General features: G+C 38.0%; 1 protein-coding gene across 4 annotated transcripts in view; it reads right to left on the reverse strand.

Annotated features, from left to right (window-relative positions):
- Positions 1 to 25,961, reverse strand: part of CCDC6 (coiled-coil domain containing 6) — a gene marked incomplete at its 5' end in the record, with an annotated part of 54,682 nt that overhangs the window by 22,162 nt on the left and 6,559 nt on the right. For all 4 annotated transcript variants that reach the window (XR_014228102.1, XR_014228103.1, XM_082311035.1 and 1 more), the window contains 2 exons: positions 2,915 to 3,043; positions 11,337 to 11,486. Coding sequence is in view for 2 of the 4 variants with exons in the window: in XM_082311035.1 (XP_082167161.1) it covers positions 2,915 to 3,043; positions 11,337 to 11,486 (279 nt within the window). The remainder of the gene's footprint in view (positions 1 to 2,914; positions 3,044 to 11,336; positions 11,487 to 25,961) is intronic.

Below are 25,961 nucleotides of genomic sequence, written 5' to 3' on the forward strand. Positions count from 1 at the left end.
TACTAGGTAGTTACAGGTGTACTTTGAAATGTAGTCTAACTCTAGTCAACGGATTTGTTAGGAACGTGATAATATTCTGATCTAAAATAGGCAGGATAGGATTATACCTCAAGACCAAACCAGCAGCTCTGTCAATACTAGTGTCATTCTACATGGGTTCAAAGTTACATTCCAATAAAACATCATTTAATTTTTACCATCACAACTGGGAAATGAGAAAGTATTGCTTGCTTTTTTGGACCTTAATCTTCCCTTCAGAGGAAGGGAAAAAATCCCTTTTAACCTTCTTCAATATCCAATTGTTTTTCTTCTCATCTCTCTCTCTCTCACACATACACTTACTTTACTTCAAATGCAGCTAAAATAGCCATTGTCTGTGTATTCCTGGATTACTGCTTCTTCAGTCTTCTTGCCAACTCACTAACAAGCACAACTGTTCCCTCTTGAAATGTAGATCTTCTAAATCAATGAAAGTTGAATATGATCTCTGCCTAAGCCCACTATCCCACATTTCACTTCTCTGCTTGTCATCTGCCCCGCCCCCTTGGCAGATTTAAATCTTTGCTGCTTTGCAAGAATATCTTTCCAGAAGGTTTTACACATTTCATGTTGTTCTCCTTTCAAAGAAGCAGAAAAAGGAGATGATTATTAGCCATTTAATTCTTATTTCTCATCTCCTAACTGCGTCAATTCCAATTTCTCACTGTAGTGTATGAAATAGAAAAGCAATTTAAAAAAGTAACAGCAAGACTACACAAACTTGGCCTCTGTAGGACAAAACTGACAGCTATTTATTTCCCATCAAACCACTGAACTATAACACAGAACATTATTGCTCATTTTAACTGAGACATTCAGTTAATGAAATAGTCACACGTTGCAAATTTCTTCACCATTAGTTTCAGAGAAGAATGTTCTGCCACTTCAAGCTGACTTAAGAAAATTAAGTCAGGTCACATTTGAACCCTAAAATCCAACTTAATTTTTTATTTAGGAATAACATTCTATGCACCCATCACTGCTACAAACTGGCTACCTACCGACCACCTGTGGCATAAGCAGCTTAGGCGAGAGAAAGGAAAGGAGGAAAGACACAAGGCATAGATAATTCATGTTCCGCATTTTAAAAATAATAGTTTAGTGAACATATGTTGTAACTATCTGCTCACTGATTACAGCGATAGATCTAATGCAGCCCTAGGTTATGTTCAAAGCATTGCTGAAGTACTCCTTCCAAAAGGAGGTCTCCCAAAGGTTATGTTGAAGCGCTGTGGCAATCTCTCTTCCTTAATTCCCTACGTGTACAATAAAGGCAACATTGCTCTACTCACAACTCTTGGTTGCTTCTTGCTAGGTACAGCACATGCCCCAGAGGCTGTTGCTTCAGCTGGTTAATTAGCACAATAAGCTTTTTTTTAAAAATTTGTGTAAGAGAAGAAAGCATGCTGAAGTTCAAAGTAACTTTAGATTTACCATACCTTACTATAAGACAAAACAAAGGTATACGTTGCATTACATATAAATACGCATGGAATTTCTAAGTAAGACTGACAGCCAAATTAAACATCTTCATAAACAAATAAGTTTTCAAGGTCAGACATTTGAGAGAAAGATCTTTGAGTATCCATGTTTTCTGAACAATCTACCACTGATATTCAAATGTAGCAACAAGTTTCAAATTTTAGCAACAAGTTTCAAATTTTTTTTTCACAAGTCTGCCTGCCCAGAACAATGATACAAAAATAAATACCATTAAGATTTCAGCTGTGGCTCATGATAACATTTCAAAGACTAAAACAGCTTAATATGTAAACTTATTTTGCATTTTGATTAAGTGGCCGCCACCACCACCTTGTGGCTAAGAGAGTTATTTCAATCTCATGTTAATTTCTATGCTGGTTAAGGATTTGCTGGCAACCACATCTTCCTACCTTTTTATTTTTCAATTTGTTTCATAGATCTCTCTATATAGGATGTTAGCATAAGAATCAAGAAAACCCATTTCATCTTTAAAATAGCCATTAATTTATTTATCCACAATGTCAACAGAAACAGCTGAGTCATACAAAACTGGTAGAAATTCAGATTACCAGCAACAAAAGCTCCACATCTGATGAGAACAGCAAGAAAACTCACAGAAATAATGTACTGTATTTACACTACCCTAATTATTGGACTTCCGCAAGCAAGAAAAACTGAAGTTCTTTAACAAGGCTATATGTTTCATCGGTTTGCCTTTTAAGTCAAAAGGACTCCTACTAACACCACCGAGATGCTTTGATGCACATGCCTAAAATTAGACATAATAGCAGTCCCAATGTCTAAACTTCCAGTGGAAACATGACCAAAACAAGTGGTGTTTTATCTCTGCAATCTTCATAACTGCCTAGGGAGAAACGGAGTTGGATGTAGTCGAATATAAAGTCTTTTTAAATATACACACAGCTGACATCTCACAGTTCGAGTCCTGTGCTATCCAAACTGCCACAAAAAGGTGACCTAGAGCACAACTAGACCACCTACATATTATTTACTGTTGTACTTAACCACTATCAGAAGTGACAGTCTTTCTCACCAGCAGCATGAGAGTGGAAGCTGACGAACAGCAACAAGAAGCATTACTTACAAAAAAAGTTGCATTTGCAAAAATCACAGCTGTCCAGCAGACATGAAGGCCTGCAGTAACGCTACTAAAAGTTATAATGGTCGTGAAAAAAAATTAATCAAAGTTTCTCATAATAAATTATGTTAATGATTTATTGCTTTGACAGTCAAACTGACTTTTCTACATTCTTGATATTGCCCAGTTTCTTACATACTTAAAAAATTAAGTCAAACCTAATACAAGTTTTGTTTTTTTTTTTTCCAGAATCCCTTGTGTTATAGTCATATAATTCTGAAAGTAAGGAGTTACCTGCTCCAGGGTGAGCTGCTTCGAAATTGTATCATTTTCCAGTTTTTTAATCTTCTTCATCAGTTTGTTCACTTGAAATTCCTGTTCCTGCTCTAAATGCTGCTCCAGTTCAGCTTTCTCATGCTGCAGCTAAAAATTGACATGGAAGACATGGAAGTATTTTAAACACACAAATAAAAGTATGGAACATTATACGCCTTTTGTATGTTTATTTACACATGTTTATTCCTACTGCACGTCAAATTCTCTACTGATAACTCTTCTCAAAAGTCTTCAAAATGCACAACCCACCCAACAGCCCTTCAAAAAGCAACATTTCAAACTGTGTTCCATTTACAAAGCAGATGGAAGTAAACTACATTTCCAAACATTTAATAAAGTCAAATCAAAATAGATACATTATATATAGCATATAAAATAATTACAGACATTTCAAAAGTCAAAAATCTATCATAACGTTCACAAAAGCGTTAATTTTAATCTAAATGCATCATCTCAAGAGCACCCAAAGCACAAAATGCAGGTCTTGGCACTTCCTTCTCCCAGGCAGCTGAAAGTTTGAAATCTTGACTGAAGTCATACTACTGAAATTGCTGTGCAACAAGGTAGTTGGGGAAGAAAAAAAAAAAAAAAAAGAAAAAAAAATCTAATTTCTATTCCTATGCTAGCAAGAATCAAAAGATTTTAATGACATAAAAACACTGGTTATTTCAAATCAATGTTATACATTTTCTTAACACTTAAGGGAAATTTTTGTTCAGTTAATACTTCCAATGACAAAATCTTTACTCTCAAAGCTCTGAAGCAGATGGAAACAACACACACCCCCTCCCCCCTTCCCCCCCCCCCCCCCCTTTTTAACATAAATTATGGCTTGGACTAGAGTAACTTTTAACACTAAAGTAAAAAATCACAATGGAATCCCTCCGAAACAGGGACCCAAGTCTTCCTGTGGGTAAAACAGCGTGACTGGCACCATGGTATGAACACGTGAATTTGACTTAGGGAAAAGCAAATGTCACCAAAAGACAATGGTGTAATTACACTGTGCTCTGGCCATCCACTGAAAATTGCAGGCACTTTTCTCCACCTGCTTATTTTCGAGGCCAGTTCTTCTGGCTATCACATAATAATACGTAAGATCATAGTGTTTAAATGTGTGAGGAGAATCTGAGGAAATGGAGACGCACCTCACAGTCACGGATACAAGCTGACATTGCTGGATATCCACAGTGAAGAAACACACTTTGATTTTAAAACAAGCTAAAACTGCTAGTTCATTAATTCAGTTCCTTTTGCTGCTATTTAGAGACAAAATAGTCTGTGAAGTGCAGCCTGGCAGAAAGGCTGTTGTAGAGAGAGCACCAGGCAGACAGTAGCTATTTGCCAATATACATATGGGAGAAGTTTGCAGTTTAACTGTGTTTTCAGGGCCTATCAATTTTGAGATTTTATTTTTCACAAAATAAGCACCAGAAGAGTAATTAAAAAATAAATGAAATTTATTCCTTTCACTTACTAAATTACAGTATATTTTCTAAGACCCCTGATGCTCATGGAAATTCCCATGCACTTGAGGAAGCCACCTAGACTCCAACATTATAATCACTGAGACTTCATGGCAGCTCTTGATCAAATGGTTAAGAAATTTTGTTAAACTGTCTAGTTGGAAATTAAGCCATTTCATTTCTTGTGAGAATACGCAGGGCTCCTAAGTGAGATTTTCATGAGAAGAAAAATTTATATTCACACTTCTAAATTAAAATACTGTTCCTGTTGTTTGATAATCAAAAATTTGAAGTTTCTTACTTCAGTACTGGAGTTAAGCTTGGTTGGAAAAAAACCAGGTTTAATACGAAGAGGACATTATTTAGTCTTACAACTCCATAAGCCCCTCTCTTTTCCTTCTCCACCCCTACGCAGGAGCTACAGTTTAAGACTGAGACAGCTGAAGAGCCCAAGGAGCAGACAGCACGCGGATTACCACCTAGCTCAAGGTTCTTGCTGCACTTCCATCAATCTTCATTTTGCTTCATTAAAAAAAGCTAGACGCTTTTTTTTCACCTAACTAAAAATTGAGACCAAAGCCAGTTGCTGTAATCGGCCTATATTTAGTTAGCAAATTAAACCGCGAAAAGGCACATAGCCAGAATCTCTTACTCATCCTAAAGCCAGATGCTGCTAACAGAAAGCATGTGGCTGGGGACTGCTAGCATTTGCAGACAGTCCAGTGAGTCAGGCAGATCATACAGTTGCATGAAGGCACCTCAAACCAACTTAACAACAAATACTGTTTCTTGTTCTTGTGTGCTTCATGCAAATGCAACTCCTGTGTTACTTAAAACAAATTGAGCTGCAATAGCACAACCTTGCTCATCAAATCATTCCTTTTAAAGCTTGCTGGAATTTCCATCACACAGGAACTGATGAGGCTTACTCATTAGATCTGTTACTGCTGTGTAGGATCTACTAAACCCTACCTTGGTAGTGTGAATGTACTGCAGCCAAAGGACCATTCCAGCTGATCAGAAAGCTACTAAGCGAAGCCAGGAGAGAGGAGTTTCTTCTATTTTGATTTTAATGTAAACACACCAGAAAGCAAAGTGACTGGGAATAAAAAGAAACCCACAAACACTTTCCCCTTGAATGCTAAAAGGGATGAAAGCCCTCTCGGACATTCTGATTAACCTACTTTACTGTGCTACTCCCCTTCATCCTTTCGGCTTCATTATTCAAAATGGGAGAAAAATACTAATAATGTACCCCAAAATACATATTAATGGTGTCTGTCACTCACAATTGGGTAAAATAATTTTTCCCTTTTATTTGCTTTGATCACAAAAAACAAATCAAAACAAACAAAAAACAGTTAATGCTGAAACCCTAACGCTGAAAAACAGAATTGCTAACAATGTCTTATAGGCCTTGAATTGCATACGAAAACTGTAGGAGGGATACTGGGGGAATTTTCAGCTACATAAGATCAGAGATGGGTTTGCTGCAAGAGAGACTAATACTTTAAAGTGAGAACGGGGCCATCAAATACAAAGCAGCAGAAAGAGTGCATGTGTTGGTTCAGGGAAGTCCTATATGACTACAGTAATACCCTTCTCTCTCTACAGAAATAAGTTTCCTGATACAATGTAGAACCATATTTACCTTATTTCCTTACTGTACTGGCTTATTCTGGGACAGCGGTAAGTGTTTTTATGAAATAAAGGAGCTAATGGATGAAGTTCCCCCTTAAAAAAAACAATCCTCATTTATACCCCAGACTATGACCTTGTACATTGTACTGAACAGTCTATTTTTAGTACTCCAGCCCTCAAAAGTTGTCCAATTCCTCCTTTGCTGCATCCTGAAAGTCCTATTTATTAACAAATTTGTATCAGCAGTTTGCCTCCTCTTTATGTCCAGATGTTCATCAAATAAATGACAGATGAGCTGACTCTGTTTATTCTGCACAATCACATTTGCATCCTTGAGCTGACGCATCATATTTTGGAGAGCAGGAAGGGTAATAGCTTATGTTTACAGACTTATAATTTTTGAAAGAATTGTCAAGAATCAGACTTGCATGACAAACAGTTCTGTATGGCCTCCCAATTACTTAATCTGCCTTACTACGCACGATGCTATTATCTCGGTGTGTTGTAACATTTTACTTTCAAGGACAGATACTTGGACGAATCTGCACTTCCATAAGAGTATTGAAAAAAAAAAAATCTGTATTTGATTTTGAAAAGTACTGTTGCACAATTTAAAGAATAATTGACTTTGTAAGTTCAAACAATATTAAAAATTAATTACTCTTTTGAGCGGCCTTGTTTTACAAAAGATAAATCTTCAAGATTTACTACTTTAAATTTCAAAACAGTAACTCAACAAGTCCATGTCCACAGCTGCAAGAACAGATCCTGCATCAAAACACTTCTAATGATACTCTGCAAAATATTACTACCATTCTATAATGACTAGGGATCAAGGACTCTATAAAAATATTATTCCAAACTTTCCAGAGACTTAGTCAGGTAGACAAAAATATAATTAGAGTAAGTACATGAGAAAATATAGTGAATGTATATAAAGGTTATAAGAACTTTATCAGAAATGTATGTGATGAAAAGCTTTTGTTTACTCCAAAACCTCTGTTGAGATGCATGTGCTCCTTCATCTCTGCAGCATTCAGCCTAGAAAATTAAAAATTACGCTAAACAAAGTAAATTCAACTCGTAAGAGTGTATGCTTATTTATTGGGCTTGTAGAAGCAGTAAAAGCTAATGCCACACAGTTATAAACAGGTAGTATCAAGCAATGGAATGGCACCAGAAAGCCTGGCAACAGGAAGACAGTATTATTCCAGTGAAAACACCTTCTTTCATGTGCTACTGTGTACGTTTAGAATCAGTCTGGCATATAGTAAAAATGTTTCAAATTTAATTTCTTACAATATTGAAAACCTGATCTAACTCTGTGTTTTAGAATAGTAATGCACATCATGCTGAACTGGGGAATTCTTGTTAGGCTGTTAGCGCGGAGCACTGCAGCTCGTGCTCTGACAGACAGCTTTCACATTTAACACGTTTTAACACTCTGGGAGCTCATTCCAGATGCCACTCTGAATGCGATGCATAAGCCCCTACAATTGCGACAAACAAAGGTTTGACAAAGCAAAAAACGCACAGGCACTATGAAAAAAGTCACTCTGCTGGGTAGCTTTCTACTGAATAATATGGCAGTAATTTTGACACAGCCACAGACTAGTAAATACTTGAAAAATTAAGAGACTACAAATCATATGCAGTTTACCAGAAGTACACCCCTCCCACTGTTCCAAAAGGCAAAGCCTTAGACAAAACAGATTAATATGCATTTTTTTCCCCCCTTACTCATACAAAAAGCAGGAAGACATTTGATGCACAATGTCTGACAGCATGAATTTTAAAAGTCTATTTCCACATCGGACCAATGTTGCCTGGCAAACACACACAGAGATTAAGAGTTTAACCCCAAATAGCAAAGAACAGTGGAGCAACCAATTACTGCCAACACTTCCACTGGAGACTACTGCATTTCTGGTTAAGTTATCATCCAAGGTCTGTGTATAATTTAGCTAGAATTCTCTCCAGAGCAAAGATACCAAAAATGGAAGTGGGCATTTATCAATTCCCTATTAGCCTTATAACTGCCTCATCAGTCTTGCATCCTCTAATAAAGACAGACTTGCTACATTCTAGTAGGTAATGGTAAATATTGGCACTCACAAATCTCAGGAAATTCAGAAAAGTAAACTGTAATTATCTTAACTTTCTGTGTCTGAAAAACATTAGTCAGGAATTTAGCACTACACCTGTGGAATGGGAAGAGTACCCCAAACTAGAAAAGATATTGTAATAAATACTAAGTTGACCATGTGATATGTGCTAATAATGCCCCCTTTTCCACAAAAGGAGTTTATTTGTAATATCACGAGTTTCTCTTATCAGATTTTTTTATCTGGCAGTCTACATGGGTATAATTTCCAGGATTCATAACTGAAGAATCAAAACCTCCGAACAACAGATAAGCTATCATAAAACAAAACTCAATGTCAATATTATTTTCAGTTCTTTGCTACTTAATAAAATTGCCTCCAGCTCACCAATACTCTAATACCAACTTACTAAATCCATGATCACTATAGAGATAGAAAATTATTTTTGTGGAAACATACTGTAATATTAAACTGTTTCCTAATTCTACAGTTAAGCTCTTTAGGGGAAGGGACCATTTCCTGCGTGTAACTTATAAACTGCTGAGCATGCTACTAGTGTTTAAGAGAATATATCAATACCCATTTTTTTGCATTTCACAGCAAGTTTATCACACCAAAGACATAATCAATCCATGAAATGAGATCTGCATTCAGCATACACAGAAACAGAATAATAGTTTTAATATTAAACTGTTTGCTTTAAAACAAACAGTCCTCCACCTGTACTGCAAGTCTTGAGACACTGTAAAGGTATGAAAGGTCATCCAGATGTATGGACTACAAAACCTGCTGACCAGGCAGATTCCTCTGACACAGCTTAAAATAGGCTTTGCACTAGAGATTTGATATATCTGTTATCATCTTCTCTGTGCACTGCAGTTAACAGGTGAACCTGTAAGCAAGATATTCCATGCCACTCACCCTTCACAGAAACAACCACTACCAACATCGACAGGATGTTGACAGCTGTCTCTTTTTCAAGTAAGTTGGATTAGTATTTAGATAGAGGACAAACTCACAATTTACTTCCAAAAACTGCTACCTAATAATGCTGTGAGAAATTACACCATTTTAGGGCTAACAATTTGGAACACAGGTACATTTAAGAACTGCCACCTTTTAAAATCTTCTGGTTGACATGACCATGTTTATCAAACACTGAATGAGGCTTAAAGGAAGGCCACATGAAATGAAGTGTAAGGCTGTGGGCTGAGATACTGTTCAGTAAAAGCAAGCAATGGTCAGAATTTTACCTCCATATTATTGTAGTTATGGCTATGTACTTACTTTATTTCAGCAGAAACTTGCAGCTTTCCTACTGGAAGCCAGATAATATTTACGGGATGATGTTGAACTCAAGACTGAGGATTTTCTCCAGATGCCACACAAAAGGCAAGAATAACTTCACCAGTTTTATGCCTGCGTTCTGTTTCAGATATACATGCTTCTCTGAATCTTTCTCTCACTGGTGAGAATGAAGTTACACCCTTTAAGAGTTTCCAATGGATAAACAGCATAATGCCCTTGCATTATTTCATACATTACAACGAGGCAGCCCCTTGGCCATTTTGAGAACAGTAGATTGTTACCTTTTTCCTTAATTTGGGGCAACAGTCAAAGGATACTTTCTGAAAATCCATAGCAGAAAAGCATAAAAATTAATTGTAGTTTTAGGTTGACAAGAAGCTTATATTTCTCTTTGTAATGTGTGAACCTATTTTGCATAATATTAGTCATTTAAGAACTGTTAAAGACATAGCTTTAAAGCATTCTCAGTTGAATTCTAGGAAAAAGGCTAAGCATATTTTAAGCAATTACTAGATACAGCAATTCAGTTGCTGCAGAACTTGTGCAGTACAAATTTGTGTGCAAGGTCATTATATGAGTTCAAAACCCTTCAGCAAAATCAACTGTAATTCATGCTTTTACTTTTAACGTAAGTTTTACTTTGCTCTACACAATGTGGAGTACAGCCCCATGTAACCTGGTTCTGTAACTGATTTCCACATAGCCCTTTCAATTAAACAACATTGCTCAACAAAGCATTTCTCCCTTTATTGGAAGAGACTTTAGTGGAAAGCTTTTTTTATAGTGATATCAACATCTTACTTCAATTAGGAAAGAACACTTGATAACCCTATTTTACTGCCATCTGCTTCTCTATTTTTCATAAAAATGTATGACCTTGAAAGGAAACGTATGTCTGATTCAGAAACATTCTTGTCAGTCCTCAAGAACAGCAAGGGGAAGTAGTAATACCAGATCAAGGATATCAAGTCCTTATTTTCAGTAACAAAAGCATCAGATGGGATTAGCTCTAATGTTGTTTCCAAACAGTGCATTTCCTAACTGCAGGGCTAAACATGCCTTAAGTCTCCAGCTGCGGAATGTAAGAAGTGCTTACAACATACAAATTAGGTTATTTAAAACTGACTATTTTTTCATGACAAAGCTTATAAGTAACAGCATGAAAAAAGCCATAGTGGATCACACCAAACATTCACCTGACTTAGCACCCTGTCTCCTACAGAGACCAAAAGCAGGTATTTAGGCAAGTCTATCAGAACAGGACAAGCATATACACCACTTCCAACAAATACGTACCCACTTTCCAAAAATCAGCAACTTGCGTAATGAAAAGAAGTTTCTCTGCCATAAATCATCCCAGCATCTTCAACTTTTTACTTTTAGCACCCGACTGATGTAAATGTTTTAATTCAAGAGAAGGAACCATTTTGTTAAAAGTATGGATAAAGTCTCCTTCAAGCATCACTGCACGTTCTTGTATATAAAGTGTAATATTTCAGGACTCCTGTTAAATATCAAGTACTCCAGAAAATAGCTTCAGTTTCACTAACACTTTAAATTAATCAGTAGCTCTCTTCTGTAAGACAGTTAACATTTACTTTAAGCAACATCCATTTCTTTGCATCTCTATACAAACTTTCAGGTTCTCAACACCATGAGTTTGCAGAGGCACACTTTAAAGCAACATATTAAAAACGCTTACTCACTACTCTTCTTGTACTTTCCTTTATCAAGTGTCAGCTTTACAACAGCTACAACCTGACCATATCCCTCTGACTCCAGTTGCAGTCACACAAAAAAGTTCAACCACCAGTTGGTCCCAAAGCTCCTGGGAGAAACATCAGTAAAGGCACCAATTACCTGCATCAGTTTTCTTGAGAGCTCGTTAGTGAGAAATTCCTCTTCCTTTTCATAGTTTACTGCAAGTGTTTCTTTTTCTTTCTGCAGAGCTTGAATCTTCTTAAATAGAGTATTACTGATGAATTCCTCTTCCTGCTCTGCTCTTGCTTGCTGTGAAGTAAAGACATAGTTTTAAGAAAAAAGGGAGCAAGTTTCCACATTAAAAGCTGCAATTATTCCATTCCCCTTTAAATGCCTTTCACCTCTTTTTTTTTTTTTATTTTTAATCTTGCCCGTCGTCCTGGAGAACAGTAGGATGGATCTAAGCACTGCTACCATCCCCTTTTCTAACATTATAGCACCTTTCTTCCTTTTTTGTTCCCCATCTTTCAACTTGGGAAACCACACTGGTGCTTTAAAGTGGCCTGCCCCCAACCAAATGCCCGAACTCCCCAACCTTTTTAACTGTATAAAAGCATTACTGATTCACAGGTGCCTACTTTTACCTACTCTGTTCCTAAAACCAAACTCGTCTCTAAACATTCTCCATTATGAGCTGAAGCGCAGCTCTGAGACTGCTGTATTCAGCACCGTGCCTTCTTTCCAGATCCCTTAGACTGCAGCCCTGCTTTCTAGCAAAGTCAAATAACGCATTTATTCTTTCACCCATATATGCCTTGCTTCTGAGCCACAGGCAGCACAGCTCTTCTCATGAGAATTTCTGCCCAAGTACCAGCCCAGGAAAACATATTACTTCTCAGAACTGTTACTTCACTACATACGACATTAACTTTAAAAAATGCCTTTACCCTGAGGATTTCCAAATTTCGCAAGAGGAGAGCTACTCTGGAAATCTTCCCCATGAAGAATCACTAGAGAAGACAATTTCCATTTCAGCTCTCCTATAGCACATAGGCACTGTTCAACAGAAAGCCAGCCAGTATGAGCTCACTCCCTCACATTCCCTACAGTTCAGGTGTTTGTATATTTTTTTAATGTACATACTAGAAACTTGACAAATGGAACACAGAGTTATCTTTTGGAAGTCTGCTCTAAAAGGCCACAAAGGGTATTTCATATGGACAAATGAAAGACCACAGCTACAAATTGGTAGAGCCAACTCTTAGTTCCACAGTCCAAAGAGAGCCCAGAATGACAGAAATACAGAATTCCCAAGCCACCACCTTTAACAAATGAGACAACATAGGGTTGAGGCGTGTTTTCATCCCCTGCAATAAAACGCACATCACTTGAACTTCAGATTTGTGATTTTCCCTGATTCCAATAAAATTATACCAGCTTACAAAATGTAAAGATTCAGTAAGTTTTATTTCAGTAAACTTTGATCGAGGAAAATTTAAGAACTGAAGCAGAAGCATAATTAGAGTTTCACTGAAAGCTTAGCTTCCATAATCTGCCCAAAATGTGCCAAAATAACCATCTCTTTATACATATTGTACAGTGGAAAATGCTCAAAAAGTTTCATTATGCCAGTGATCTTCCAACTGGATGACATATTCCCTAGTACTCCCAAGAGACAATTACTTAAACAGAGAGACGCTCCATGCCTACAAGAAAAGTTACTTAAAGAACATAAATGTCTTTAGAGTTGTTGGAACAATAGGACAATTGCAAATTCTGCTCATGATATCGCCAGTATCACAAAATCTAAAGCAGTGGTTTGGAAAATCCTCAGTTGAATCCTCCTTTCATCAAGTCCTTCTCTTCACATCTTTATCTCTGCCTTCTTGGGTCTTCTCCTGTCTCTATCACTCACTTTCTTGTCTTGGCCCTTTCCCACTATCTGCCACCAGCTCCCTTCTCCCTGTCACCAGCAGAGCTGGCACAAACCCAACCTGAAAAAAAAAAGGAAATAAAAGGAAAAAAAAAAAGGGTCTGGCACAGTTTATTAGCTTAGGAGCTTAGGTCTTGCACAGCACCTCCTCTTTAATGTTTGTGCATCTCAGTGGCAGAGAACCGCTACTCCAGCATGTTCAGCATTGGTATTACCACTTGCCACATCAAGACAATATAGAGTTGCCCAAGAGCTCTGAAGAAATGCTAAATTGTCAGCTCACATCTCAGAAGATTAAAACTCAAGGAAACTAACTGATCTCAATACCATCATCTACACTAAATGTGGCTTTATTTAGGGCTACTCACAATCTTACATCTTCAGAGACATTTCGGAACAGAGTAAACAAGTCAAATTGCAAGGGTTCATTGTCCTCAAATCGTTAAAATTCATGCACGCTGTTCCAAAATCAACTCCTCCATTGCCTTCACTACACAGAATTTCTACTGGTGTCTGCCTTTCAACGGTTCAGACAATAAGAGACAGTAACACAGACCAAGCTCACCTAAAATTAAATGAGAAAGCACTTGGTTCTAAAAAAGAGAATCAGGGTGTTTCTGCTTTGATTTCTGTTCATTTCTAACTTGCACAGATTTGTTCTGCTCATGCTTTGTACCAATCAAAAGCTCTAAAATCACATTATTACAGCACCGAGCCTGCACAACACTTCATAGCCCGATCCCGGTGTTACATTAATGATGGGTGCTTAGGCCAACGTGAACACGGGCTGCCAAGATCCCAGCCCACTCCCAGCCACGCAGCAATGCCCCTCCTTTGTGTTTGCACGGATGCTCATGCAACCAGGCAGCAGGCCAGCACAGGCAGAAGGAGACACCCAAAAACTAATCCTTTCCCCTCCTCCTCCCATTTTTCTTTCCTGGATCCGCTTCCTAAACTGGCGTAACACACAGGCAGAGTGCTGGCACGTGGAAACGAAGAATGAACAGCCACAATTTAGACCTGTTTAAACTGCTCTGCCACAACCCCCTCTGCTTACACCGCGTAGGACACCTGCTTGCTTTCAACTCGCTCAAAGGAAAAGCTGAGTATGATTACATCTGCCTCCATTATACAAAGAATATATTTCTCAACTGAACAAACAATAGGAACCCTAGAAATCTAAGTATGAACTGTAAGTTCCAGATATCCACACATCCTATTTAATACAATGAATGTCCACTTAAATTACCCAAGGGTCAGCAATTTCAACACGAACTTTTTAGTCAAAAAACATCATACAGTTATTAAGACTGGGTACAAAAGCACATGATGCATTACCATATTTCTTCTAAATCCACCTGTTTTCATTCTGAAACTTTCCCTTCATCTTGTTACTCATTACTCGGAAATAGTTCAATTATCTCAAGTAATAAAATCATTCATGTTTACCTTAATATTGCCTAAAATCTTGATATCCGTTACTCATTTAGCCCATAATCAAACTGATGCTGTAACACAGTCATTAAAAAATCATTTTTTAATACTATTTCCCGCACAGACTCTGTCACTGCAATATTTTTCTGGACACATATACACTGTGTTCCCATATGGCTAATCTGCCTCTTTATTAAGTATCTGCATTTGAAAAGAAGCTCTGATATGATCAGCAAAAAATGAGAAACAGTATGGAAATCAGTCTTCTGTGGGTCTTCTATGAGGGTACAGAGTTCTTGGTTCTTCTCTATTATCCATATCACATTCAACATCGAAAAACAGTAACAGCAATTCACTCTGTTCTGTGTACTGTATTACAAAATAAATTGCTAAGGCGCTGAGTGATATAAAATGAGAACACCGGATCAGTCAATCTCTGGAAACCTGAAACAAGCAATCTACTTTCACCACAGATTTGCTGCATAACCACAGTCACATCCACCTGTCTCCTGTGTCTCAAAACTCCAGGTATAGCTAACTCAGAGCGTTTCATAGACGCATTCACTAAGGAAAAATCTGTAATTATTGTGGTCAAGACCATAAATGGCAAAGACTATCATGTTACTTTGCAAGAAATCAAGAACGAAGAGGGGGGGGAAAAAGCACCTTATGCACATAAAACACACAAAACCTCTTATATTTTCTAGGAAGAAAAATCCTATTATTATTGCTATTGCAGTAGCATGTGAAATCCTGATCACTAGTAGAGCTGATGCATGAAGTGTTGTAAAACCTGTCCTTGTGAGCTTACAATCCAATGAGCTAATTTTAAAAGAATTAAGAAACATATTTCTCCTAAACTTTATACAGTAACTGAGTATCATATTAGGGAGTGAATCTCATTAGAAGTTATTTTTCCACATGCTGCATATACTAGCATAAACTGTGGAAAGTTTAATGTTAAAATCTTTTTCTGCTCTCAGTTCTTCATCCTGTAAATATACCTTTAGCAGACCAAGTTCACACTGCTTGATTTCCCTCTGCCCCCTTGCTTCTAGTACACCCAGCAGCTTCTGCTTACGGTGGGATGCTCTCTTTCTGTATCACTGGACCATACCCCAACCACACTGCTCTAGTGGCACTATTTTATAAAGCAGCAAAATCCAGTATTTCTGATGAGGCATCAGCTTGAACACAGTCAAATAAAAAAATAATAAAATAAAAAAAATAAAAATCACAGCTCCCCACACTCCCTTCTCCCCCCAGTTAGTTCTTCTAAAAGCTTCACAAGCCTTCCTGATACTGCATAGTACATAAGCAGGTTCCACAATCACAATTAATACCTACTCCTTAGTCAATACCAGCACAACATTTTCAGTGATCCGACATGAACAAGATCTTGCATTTTAATTTCGGCTCTCACTTCAGACACAATTTCAGTAACAAGTGTTTCACAAACTGCTCCAGTCACCTACACTCAACCACCTGAAAGCCAGATGCCAAATATGCCTGGCTTGCATGCTGACAAAGCATCACCTGTCTCCAGCAGCATCCAGAGTAGAGGTGACACTAGATTTCAGGTGATCTTGCTGGAGACAGCCTACCGAGCACTGTTTTGATCTAATCCACTCTTGAAGGTCCCTCATCTTTAAGGCAGGAGCCACCATGACCTCTTTACAATTCATCCATCTTTTTACGGTGCAATTTTTGTTGACAGGACCCTATGGACAATATACGCCTGCAGATGGAGCCGAAGAGCAGTTTCATCTGGTTGCTGTACACAAGAAACTCAATCTTTGCTACTGAATATAGACTGAAAGGTTGGGACAGCTTCGGGAAACGATGATCTCAGTTGCTGCACATGTTACACCGAACTAAAGCTGTCACTTCAGAAAGCAGCCTTTCCCAAAGTCCTACTAAAAAATATGATGAGGTAAACAGGGCGTGAAGTGCAGAAAGTCACAATGGCATGATTTTAGAATACGCAGTTCTTGCATAAAATAAAATCTAAGTTTCCCAATTCTCCTGAAGCACACACTCCTCCTCCAGCAGTACTAACTCAAGTTACTGCTCTGGCTGTACTTTCTGGCACCAGGTTAAAACAGTATGGAAAACTACTGGTCACACAAATGCAATAAATATTCCAGTGAGCTGATACTGTTCCCTTACAGGAGGAACTTTTACACTGCAGCTCTCCCAGGCTGGAGTTATTTTTTCCTACTAACCTTCCAGTCGCACCTGAAACGAGCACACTGCATGCAATGTGCGTTTCAGACAAGGAGAAACACGAAGCACCACAAGAACAGAAGTGAACAGTAACTCAGGGACTAACAGCTCACGCTACTGCCAACTATCGTGACTGCCCAGCAGCACACTTCCATCTGTAAGGGCTGAAGGACAAAGAAGTTCCACCAAAGTCCCAGTATGACGTGGGCGCAGCCTTCCCTCCAAGTAAAGGTACCTTTTTTCAGCTGGGTGGCCTGTCTGCAAAGAAAAGAGAGTGAATGCTCTTGCGGTTAAAGCGGTGAGCTGGAATTGAAGTTCTGGGTTCAATTTGCAGTGTGATTTCCTGTTTAATCTACGGCAACCCTGAGGGTCACTTCCTCAGTTCTCACACACAAGTACTTTCTTCATTTTTTCTTTTACTTTTTTTCCTTTTCCCTTCTTCAAGATACATTTTCAGGAGTAACAGAGCTCCACAAACAGCAGACCTGTAGATTTTTATCTTTGGGTATACAGTATCTCCTAGAAGCCCCATACTTTTAGAAACAAACAAGCACTAATACCTTGGTGTGTTTCCTTCACAACCCCAAGCTGTTGGGCTTTTTTTTTTTTTAATACACAAGCCTGGCAGGTAAGGAGGAAAGCGGGGTTTTGTTTGCTCCAGTTTTTGTTTGCTTGTTGTTGTTTTTTTAAAAAAAAAAAAAAAAAAACAAAAACAAAAACAAAAACAAAAAACCCCACAAACTTATAGGCTTACCAGATTTTATTTCCAAAACACACTAACAGAGAAAAAAGTCAGTATTGAACCTCAGCCTGATAACTTCGACTACTCTAAATGTTACCTATCATGTAACATTAAAGCCACATGCAGAACTGCCTCAAAACACAATTCCTCTTACATTTCAGCTATTCAGTAGATGAGTTCTGCTGTAAGAGGAAAAAAAAGATATGTTTTTTATTACAATAATAAAGGAATATCTATATAAGCAATTATCTGAAGTGTTAAAATACAGTTCCTTTTAATCTCCATTTATAGTTGGAAATTCTGTCTCCCCTTCATACCCTCACCCCCCTCCTTTTTAAAAGGTCAATTACGTTTTGGCTGGACATGTCAAAATGCTTCTGTCACAACACTCCTACTGTCAACTCCAGCCACAGCAAGTTTTTCACTCGATGCCTACCAAGTGATCCAGCATATTGTCATATGAATCCGCAATGGCCACAGACTGACTAGAGTAATAAGTTGAGTCAAATGACGCAAGACATACATTTGTCTCCCAAGTCAGTTTTAACCATGATCAGATGTTTTCAGCTCGACATCACTCATGCAGCCTTACGAGACCTTGTCTCAAAAATTCAGTTACCTTCAAGACATGGGTGCATACACCTTGTGGTTTGGAAAGCCACACAAGGAACAGCACTTTAAAAGAACCCTCAGAATCGACCAGCTTCCTAAACACAAACGTTCAGTAGTATTTGTATATGCCAAATAATCTCTTAGCATCAGCAATGAAGTAAATTGTTTGATAGTACGCAATTCCATTCCACTTCAGATTTGTAAACACTTAAAATAGCTTCTCTCTCTGCATTTTCATGTTGACCTGCAAGAGTCTTGCACAACTGAAACACACAAGTGATGAAAATTAAATAAGCAAGTTATAAAAACAGGCTCATTTCACAAACATAAATATTTATAAAATTAATGTATTGGGTTCATTACAAACAAGGTATAACAAGCTATGTGAAATTCATAATTAATACAGTCAATTCCTGAATTTATTTAAAATAATTAAAAATAATTTAAATGCTTTTCTTCAAAACATATAAAAATCAGTGTGTTCCCTTCAAGGGTTTTTATTATATCAAAATACTGGCATTAAATAATTAATAAAAATGCAGCATATGAAAAAGCCATTGTGACAAAGAAAACGTCAAGATGAAGCCTAAAAAAATGTATCAACCCTCAAATAACTTTTACTTAGCAGTTTAACCATGACCACACACTGTTATGCAAGTTTTAATGTAATTAAAGAGTATATGGTGGTAAAGCACCACAAAGAAAAGGCAGCAAGGTTGTACAAGCAAACCTGTATTTAAACATTTCCTATTTTGAGCGCTCGACATTACAACCTTAGCAATCTGACTATTCATTAGACATATGATTTGTAGCACTTGTTTTTCAGTCACTTAAACATCATCATGTAGAACAAGCTCCCAGACGGTTATCAGGGCCGGAGTCTCTGCTTTCAGTCCACAAGAGCTGTAACCTGAGCCAACAGAAGTTACAGGCCAAGGCAGGAATGACCTAGCAGGAAAAATAAATCTAGCCCACAGACCTTTTCCAAATGGCTCTATTTCATGGAGCCGTTTCTCCATCTCATCACTGCACATGCACACGAAGCATACATTTCCTGCACCTCTTGCGTTTTTCAGTAGCAGTGAATTTCCAATGCATGTGTATAGCACACACAAGCAACAAGCCCAGCTCCCCGAAGTCTTCAAGTTCACTACATACAAGCAAAATATTTCTTCAAAATACACATTAAATGTTCCCCAGAAGGATCGTCATGACCGCATGTGCAAACACGGCCAGGAAGGCAGTAAGAAAGGGGCCATATTACACAGTTCCCCTCTCAGCCCAGCAGAGGCAAGCGACCATTCCGTGCACAAAGGTTAGGCAACACCGCTCCAGCAGAAGGTACATGTGCCTTGCTAGGGCCTTCCCCATTTTCATGAGTTTGTACCTGACTGGCTGAAGCTTTACTTTGACAGAGACAGCCAAAACAGAAAATAAAATTACAGTCATATCAAACACTGAACCAAAGTTTGAAATACCTCTCTGTATTAACACTTCACTGATGACTACTTGAAAGAGGTTTTTGCTTTATTCTGACTGCCAGTGACACTGCTGTTTTACTGGTGAATTTTTTGTACTGTAAATAGTTTGCTAGTTAATCAATAAGTGTAAAACAAATAGAATACAGAAGCACATGGAACAGGTTTTGCTTTTGTTCAGCCTCAACATAAAAGCTGCTGAAAAACGTAATAAGGATGCACATATACTATACACATAACTAGATTTGTAGTTTTATGTTTAGTTTGCCTGAATTTGTGAACATGCAGGTTTCTGCACATGAAAGATAGAAAAAGAGAGATCAAATTGCTTATAGGTACTGTTGTAGCATATACTGTTTTGTTTTAAATTTATTTTTCATATCTTGCATGATCATTAGAATTACCATCCTTTTAAAATGCTGTGGTTTTGTTTGACTTGCATCCAAAATACTCAAGTTTAACCTAACCTGGTTGTGTTAGAAACCAATAATCAACAACAGCTTAAATCTCAACACCACCACTCAGTACTAGAACCTACAAGAAAGGTAGTACTGCAGCAAATCAGTCCAAATTATTCTATATCAGACATCTAATGCATAAATACTTCTTAAGCTAACATATTTTAAATACTTTTTTGCCTGTTTCCTGACCACTGATAAATAACCATTTATCTTTGATGTACCCTCACATTAACTATAAAATACACTTTGCTGGACTGACCAATTAGCAAACTCAATATTGCACGCTCCCAAAGTTTCAGAGCAAGAAAAGCAAAAGATTCAGCAGGAGAATAGACTATTAGGTGACTAATTTACTACACAGCTTCTGTTCACAGAGGTATGTATATTGGTGCTAACAGGCACTGAGCCGTGTTTTGAAATAACAAACTTCTGCTAAAATGCAACCACAGCAAACTATTGTCAAAAGTACGGTTGCTGTCACAACTGTTTCTCTATTCAAAGGCAAAAGAGCACAAACAAAAGCAGGGAGCAGAGATTTAATAGTTACCCCCCAAATAATCTTAATGAAAATCCTACTTCACTTTATGTAGCTCAGATGAACCATTGAAAGTAGGCAAATATGAAACACTTGGTTTTTCTTCATCAGAGTATACAATAAGAGTCAAAGTACAATTCTGTTATACCCAGTTTTTTTCACACAGAAGGCATCAGACCGCTTGCTGCACAGCATCCCCCACCAGCATGCCACAGGTATCAACAACCCTCCCTGTTCTCCAGCAGAAGACCACAAGTTTCCTCACTTCTAGACTGGGTCCTGAGCTCAAACAGCCTGCATACTCATCACCCTTCTCTTCTAGATGCAAGTAGCCTTCAGCACTTGTAGATCCTTCTTTCATGTGCGTATAACCTGTGGTATATCTACATCGATCAACCTGCCTTCCTTTAAATTTATTAAAACTAGGGAGGAGGACTACCATATTAAAATCCAGTTTTGGGGTTTCCAAACTATAACGTGAGACGCTCACCGTGTAATTTCTTGATTCACTTTCTTAAAAACCTTTTTTTTTTTTTGTTGGCTTTTTGTTTGTTTGTTTTGAATGACTAGGTTAAATACAACTCAGATAATCATGAAGGATTGCAAAGTTTTTCCCCCACACTAGCAAGGTGTCCTTAGTCACCGTAACTAACCTCTTAAGAACATCTCCCCTAATTTCCTCTTACACACATTGGCTTTCTAGAGAAACACCTTCTCAGTGATCCACAAGTGCTGGAGACAAAGCTTGTTATTGATTATAATCATACCTTGTTCAGAAAGTAAACACCACACTGTCCATCCCACTGTTAAGACACATCAGCTCTAACTCCATCACAGCAAACAAGTGTTTCTACTTGTCCTTCCTAGGAGTCAGTGAGTGGAGTAATATTTTGTTTTCTCCTTCTCTACAGTTTGGACATCTTACAATACATACCACAGTATTCTGAATAGCAATCTCTTCTCAGGCTTTCAAGACAAGAAACAAGTTATCAATTTAGTGTATGAAAATATGACAAGGAATATGAAAAAACACCTCCTTTGCTCTGTAGCCCCTGTCTCTAATATCTACAAACAGAGGTTTGGAGGATGCAGGGGGAATGCCATCATCCTTGCATATTCACCCCGTATAGAACTGGAGAAGTAGGTCTAACACAGAGAAATTTTTAGGAAATGCCTACCCACCTTTCCACCCACGGAGCAAGAACTTCCAGTTACATGTCTCAGTTTTCAGAGAAAAGGGAGTTTTTTGCAGATCTACATCCAAGGTTAAATTTACTCTTGGAAAAGGACTCTGAAGGTGTCCCTCCTCTTGACCCAACCAGGACTTCAGGGTCTGTGAGGACAGGGCTTTTGCCTAATGAATCAATTCCTGGCAACACTAGCCAGGACAAAATTTCTACTCTTCGTTTTTAACAGATGTGAAAAATTCATACTGTTTAAAGGTCTTGGAAAAACAGTGATTAAAAAACTACATTTTGCAAAATTCATAGTAACTGTTTTTGCTGTTCATTTGAAAGTGAAGGGAAACAAAGTAGAAATCCCACCACTACCAAAAAAAAAAAAAAAATCTGAAAAAACTTCCAACATCCTCTGTTGAAAGTAGAAATTAAACTGTAAGGAACAGAAAGAAGCATAACGTCATACTACAGCCCATTAAACATTGTTGGGTTTTATCATGTCTGACTTGTTAAGAAACATTTATACTTTTATCCAGGACCAGAGTGTATCACTGTGGGAATTATTTAAATATGTGGTAGGAGTTTTAAATATTATTAGCATCAACAACAATAAAGGAACTAAAAAGACCTTAGCTTTACAGTAATAAGCAGACACATCACATTTTTAGGCAGTTTAAAGAATTAAAACATCTGAGGAAACTTTACAGATAGCTGAAACACTGCTAGACTGTTTCAATCTACAGCACAGCTGAAGAGATAATCATCTACCTCACTAAACCTACCCCAAACCGAAAAACAGATTGCGTGTAATATTAATGCACGGAAGATGAAATATCAAACAAAGTCAAATTCAGAGTTGAGAGGGGAAGAAAAGGCCTTATCCTAAGAGTTTCTCCATCAATTAGAGTATCAATCGATGAGCTGAGGGAATACCCTCTTTTCCAGGAACAAAGCTGCTGCAATGGAAGACATGAAGGGATAGAGGACTCTCAGGAGCTGAAAGGACTGTCCCTAGGCAGCAATTAGCCTACAATGTCTGTATTTTACCTGAAATGTTGAAAAAATTACAAACTCAAGTGTCAGGAATAAAAATTGCTTCAACGTTTCTGTAAACATTTTGCTTTAGCTTTCATCAAGGAGTCCTTGCACCCCACAGAGAGAGATGTGAAACCACCACATCTGTAACTTGTGTTTCGGAGTTTCCTACTTAGACGCTTGCCTTTTTTCTGTGGAATAGTTCACCTCAAATGTCTTGCCTTCATTTTTACTTCATTCTCTCATCCCATACATTGAAATGGGACAATAACAGTCCACCTAATTAAAACTAAGACACCTCTTCAGTCAGACAGAAGGACTTGACTGAAGAAGCATTACTTGAGATGTTCCCTTCTGGACGTCCCCAGGCTGCTGTGCTGGAAGCAAGGCGTCACAGGAATGTTTTCTGTTACGGATCCATGGGAATTTGCTTTATATTGTATTTTTTTTCTTCTAGAATACGTCTTTGACTCTTTTCCATTCATTCTGTTTAGATCCCAAATCCTGTGCATAATTCAATTTGTACATTTTGTCCCTATTACTCTCCTCCTTCATTTTTTTTTCTTCAAGAAAAAGACAGAAAGGATTCACCTCTTGCTCTGCTGCTAAATTCAGCAACTTCCTCCTACCCCCCCAGCCCAAAAAAGAGCAGTAAAGCAACTGTTTTTCTCACTGCTTTTACTAGGCTATGCTGAAATACATCAGATGTCTACTGCTGACAATTTTCACTCCTTTGGAGGAGCACTGTCTTGTTTCTTCATTCCAATCACATTTCAAGATCTGTTTGTGAGAAACTGGTACTCCATCCTTCTGCAGCACCCCATAGATCCAGCTGCCTGACCAGCCTCGTCTGCAGTCGCTGCAGAGTCGCCGTTCCAAGTGCTTTCTGCTCCTCCAGTCCCCACCTGAAATCCCACCCAAGCTCACCTTACAAGGTGCAGTGTGAAAACAAACACTTTTGTTGAAGTCTCTAGCAGATGTGTAAGCTTGCTCCCCACAGCTGTGTGCCACACACCAGTATTATTTCCTCATTTCCTATGAGCAGCTTTAGTACTAACAGTCTATAGATGAAGATACACCCCATGCATATCAACACTTAAAACGAAGGACTTTGAAAACAACAACTTCAATATTGAAGTGAAGACAGCATCAGCAGTAGGAGGAAACAAGCAATAAGGCCAAGTAAATGGAATTAACAAGTGCAAGAAAACCACAGACCAGGCACCTACTTTGGGGGGGGGGGGGGGGGGGGGGGAACCAACCAACAACACTTTCCTTCATCCTTTGAAATCAGCAATAAAATTCTAACTCCATTACAGTCAAAACCACAACTAAAATGAAGTACAGAACTTCCAGGATTTAAAAATTATTCCAAAGTCTTGTCTGTACTAGCTCTCCAATACTGGGATTAGTAACAGTGCTAAAACCTGTAAAAATACTTGACGTTTTACTCTACCATCTGAATCAGCAGTTGTGAATGATGCAAAACTCTTCGCGCTGGGAATACTCATTTGGGCGAATGCCTTGTACTGTACTAGTGAAAAAAATTTTATTAAAAAGTCATAGCAGATATACAGCAGTAGCACATATTAATATTTTTTTCTTCAGTCAAAGCAAGCCTGTTAGGTGTACAATGCAGAAAAAAAAAAAAAATAAACCAACTCTCTCCTTCAAAATGTTTTAAAGTCACTGAAGACACACTAAGAAAGTATGGTCATTAGTCTCAGTAAATGTTCAAACCCAACATTAAACAGTGTTCTTAAAATAAAAGCTGACTAACAAACCAGTTCTGACACACAATTCAAGATACAACCTTGATGAGAAAGTTCACTTAACAGAAAAGCAAAATTACTTTCTATGCAGAATAGCAAAGCCACAGAAACACCAAGAACTTTGCATTATTAAAAATTCCCAAGTGTACTCTAAAATCCCAGTTCTTGTTTCACTTCCATCCCCAAAGTAATTCAGAGCAATAGACCAGGATTCCTACTAACTGAAGACATTCCACCATTATTAAACACTGGAACATCAATAAAGTAACGGAAAAAAAAAATAGAGCTGTTGTGTAATATTTAAAGGCAAGCAAGACACAGATGGTTATCAGAGTTTGGTATCAACCCAATGGTAATACTGGAAACAAATTAATTTAGTGTATAAAGGACAGAAACATTAAAAGGGTCACTCAGCATGGTTTAATAGAGAACAAGTTGTGGCAGATAAGCATAGATCCATCTTTCAGCCAAGGACTATTTGTAATAAAGATAACTGCAAAGGTGTAGGATGTGTACATGGCACCCATAAGACTTTTTGATTTAGTAATACATGCCATACATTATTTAAGAACAGTTATAAAATAATCAAAGTATACAGCAGGATTTCCAAAGTGGCTTACTGAGCTCAAAAATACTTGTCAGTGGGAAATTTCATTAGAAATTTCACACCAACATGTACTAAGCATGATGTTGTTCAAAATACTCACTGTGCATTATTATTCAGTAAGTCAGTTCTGATAAACTCTGGGATACTGAAATTAGCAAGACTGTAAAAAATAATAATAGAGAACAGACAACTTCACGTTTTGTTTCATTTGAAGCAAATTGAGTTCTACTAAAACTGCACTTCTGAAAAAAGGACCGACCCCACAAACCAAAGGTTTCTCTCAGAGAACGGACATGAAGAGAAGGAACAAACAACAACTCCATATTAGCTTCACACATGAAGCTGTAACACAGACTGCTACCCAAGGTCCAACCGAGAGGCAGCTCACCTTCACTTGTACACCTCACCTGTACTTAGCATTGGGGAAACTGATATGGGGCGGGGGGACGGGACTTAAGGGGTTGGTACCTCTTTGTAAAGAAAAACAGAGGGGTTACAGAAGAGAGCCTCAAAAAAACCCAGAAAAGGGGAAAATACCCTTCCTGAGACTATGGCTCCACATTTATTAGCAGCAAATTAAGTGCTACTGGACAACCCAGCAGTGCAAATCAGACCTGGAAGAAGCACTGGCGTGCTACTGCATTTCTGCCAAATTACCCAGAGCGCACAACAGTTAAGGTCACTGAAAACAACCGAAGATACTGGATTAAAAAACAAAAAAACACAACCACCCATCAGTTCCAAATTAAGCTATCAGAAACATTTGTGCAG

Source organism: Platalea leucorodia (assembly GCF_965183815.1).
Source record: "Platalea leucorodia genome assembly, chromosome: 4".
Classification (NCBI taxonomy): domain Eukaryota; kingdom Metazoa; phylum Chordata; class Aves; order Pelecaniformes; family Threskiornithidae; genus Platalea; species Platalea leucorodia.